Raw genomic sequence first — 2,436 nt, forward strand, 5'->3', positions numbered from 1 at the left:
GCATAGAATGTTTGCCCTGCAAACAATGATATACAACATAATTAAATAAATAATGCCTAACCAGAGTGAGACCTAATTGTGTTTCTTTCCACACCTTTCAGATCATGCATGATTTCAGTCTTGTTAATCGGCAGGTTTTTTCTTTTCTCATTTGTTCTGTTTTCAATGTTTTAGTTATGATTAAAGGATGGTAACAAACCATCTCCACAAGAGATCCAAAGAGTATCTTGTACACAAAGCAGGCATTTTACCTAACCACCTTCAACAATCTTATTTTTTAAAATCCACCAGCAGCTTGTAAGGTACCTGATTATTACTATGAAATACTATACATGATTTCTATTTGGGAGACTGGTAGTGCAAATTAAAGTTCTTGCTACCCAACATTTATCCCCAGTAATAAATGACTCTTGAATAATAAGAACAAGTAAAAGGAAACACAGTTGTTCTGTTTTCCAACATGCAGACCTCTTTGAAACAAATGGGGGTGGGGGCACTTTAAATCTGTCTTCTTTTCTGGGATTTAGGTGATTTTCTCACAGCCAAGTCCTGCTCCAGCAGAAAGCAGGAACTTCTCAACATTTCTATAATTTCATGTTCTCCAAGAGAAGAAGAAAGGGGACCTAGAAGAGCAAGATGAGAGAGTATCTCTCCTAATAACTTTCATCCCATCAGTCTATTTGAATCAACAGGAAAAAAAAAATTAGTAGTTTAAACCTCTCTAAAAAATAAAAAATAAAACTGAAAGGGTAAAAGTTCTGAGTGGGAAAAAAGCTTATTTTGAAATTGTCTAAAACTGTATCTTTGACATAAGAGAAAAAAAAAAGAAAACTGTTGTTAAAATTGTTTCATTTTCCTAGAATAAGATATTTCGAAGTCCCGGAATTCTGCTTTTTAGTTAGCTCAAAGACTATGCCCCGATCTCCAAAGACCCCCACCCCACCAGGACCAGGCCACCAGAGTGTAGGCAGGGCCAGGGGAAAACTTGGATTCCACCTAAGCAAGCAGCCAGGCTCCCCCTGACCCTCTCTTTTCAGCTGTGCTCCCACTCACTTCCCGGGATTGGAGAGCAGCCATTGGCTTCTCATTGGAACGGAGGAAATAAAGAGGATATGGATGGGGTGGAGGTGAGATTTAGAGGGAAAAATTAAACACGCAGACAGAACAACTAGCTTTGATACGAGAACTTCAACTTCCGACTCATTTGGTTTTCGTTTCTTGACTCAGTTTGTGTGTGTAGGGTTGGGGAGGTGGTAATAATGGTGGTGCTCTTTTTTCTCTTCCATGGGGGGAAATGAAGCTGCAGATTATGGCCCCCGGAGTTAAAATTTCTAAAGCATTTTCCTTTGCTTTTGTTCTGTTTTGTTTTACTTTGTCTTTATTTGTCTAGTTTTTGGTGGTTGGTGAGTTTGTTTTTGTACATAGTTCCTTGGTCCCCAGGAGATTTAGGTAAGTGTCTCTGGTCAAAAACAGTCCATTTTCCTATCCTTCCCGCGTCTCCCCCCACCCAAACCCCAGAACCATCCTGCTCCTTAAAACCTCTGCTCGGGTCTCCTCTTTCCTTCCCCCCACTCCCCACTCATCCTAATGCTCTCCCCCTTCTCCCCTACCCTATACTCCAATCCCCACAGCCAGCACCCCAGTCCTCAAGGCTGGGGGACAGCAAAGGCAGGAAAATCAGAGAGAGGGTGGAGGAAAGAGAGCGAGGAGGGACTCCCCAAACGCAGGCAGGATAACGGACACTCCAAATCCGAGGGGAGGCAAGCAGAGGAAAGCCCCCCAAAAATGCCTCCTCAGCTCCCCACTCTGTCCCGCCCGACACCTCCCAGCCCACTCAGTAAGTGGCAGAGAATTTCATCCGCTTCTGCTTCTGTCTCTGGTTGCAAAACCACACCCGCACCACATTCTTTTTGAGGTCCAGTTTCTCGGCGATGGCGGCGATCTTCTCGGATGAGGGCCGGGGCTGCACGGCGAAGTAGGCCTCGAGGGAGCGCTTCTCAGGCGCGGCGATGGAAGTCCGCTTGCGCTTCTTCTCTCCGCCGTTGAAGAGCTCGGGCTTGTTCATTTTCTCGCGCTGGGCGCCCTCGGCCTCCTCGAGCCACGCCTGCAGGATGGGCTTGAGCGCGATCATGTTGTTGTGCGAGAGCGTGAGCGACTCGAACCTGCAGATGGTGCTCTGGCTGAGTGAGCCCACACCCGGGATCTTGAGGTTGGCCAACGCCGAGCCCACGTCGGCCTGCGTCACGCCCAGCTTGATGCGCCGCTGCTTGAAGCGCTCGGCGAACGCCTCGAGCTCGCGCGGGTCCGTGTCCGAGTCGCAGATGGACGCCAGGCCCGCCGCGCCCACCACGGCCGCAGCCGCCGACGCCGCCGCCACCTGCCCGGCCGCCGCCGCCGCCGCCGCCGCTGCCGCGCCGTGGTGCGCCGCCGCCGCCA

At 49.0% G+C, this 2,436-nt stretch overlaps 1 protein-coding gene across 1 annotated transcript in view; it reads right to left on the reverse strand.

Moving 5' to 3' along the window:
* Positions 1–1,834: 1,834 nt before the first annotated feature.
* Positions 1,835–2,436, reverse strand: part of POU4F1 (POU class 4 homeobox 1) — a 2,262-nt gene continuing 1,660 nt past the window's right edge. Inside the window, exon 3 of the mRNA XM_025364215.1 lies at positions 1,835–2,425. Within this exon, the coding sequence (XP_025220000.1) occupies positions 1,835–2,425 (591 nt within the window). The remainder of the gene's footprint in view (positions 2,426–2,436) is intronic.

This window comes from Theropithecus gelada, chromosome 17 (assembly GCF_003255815.1).
Source record: "Theropithecus gelada isolate Dixy chromosome 17, Tgel_1.0, whole genome shotgun sequence".
Classification (NCBI taxonomy): Eukaryota; Metazoa; Chordata; class Mammalia; order Primates; family Cercopithecidae; genus Theropithecus; species Theropithecus gelada.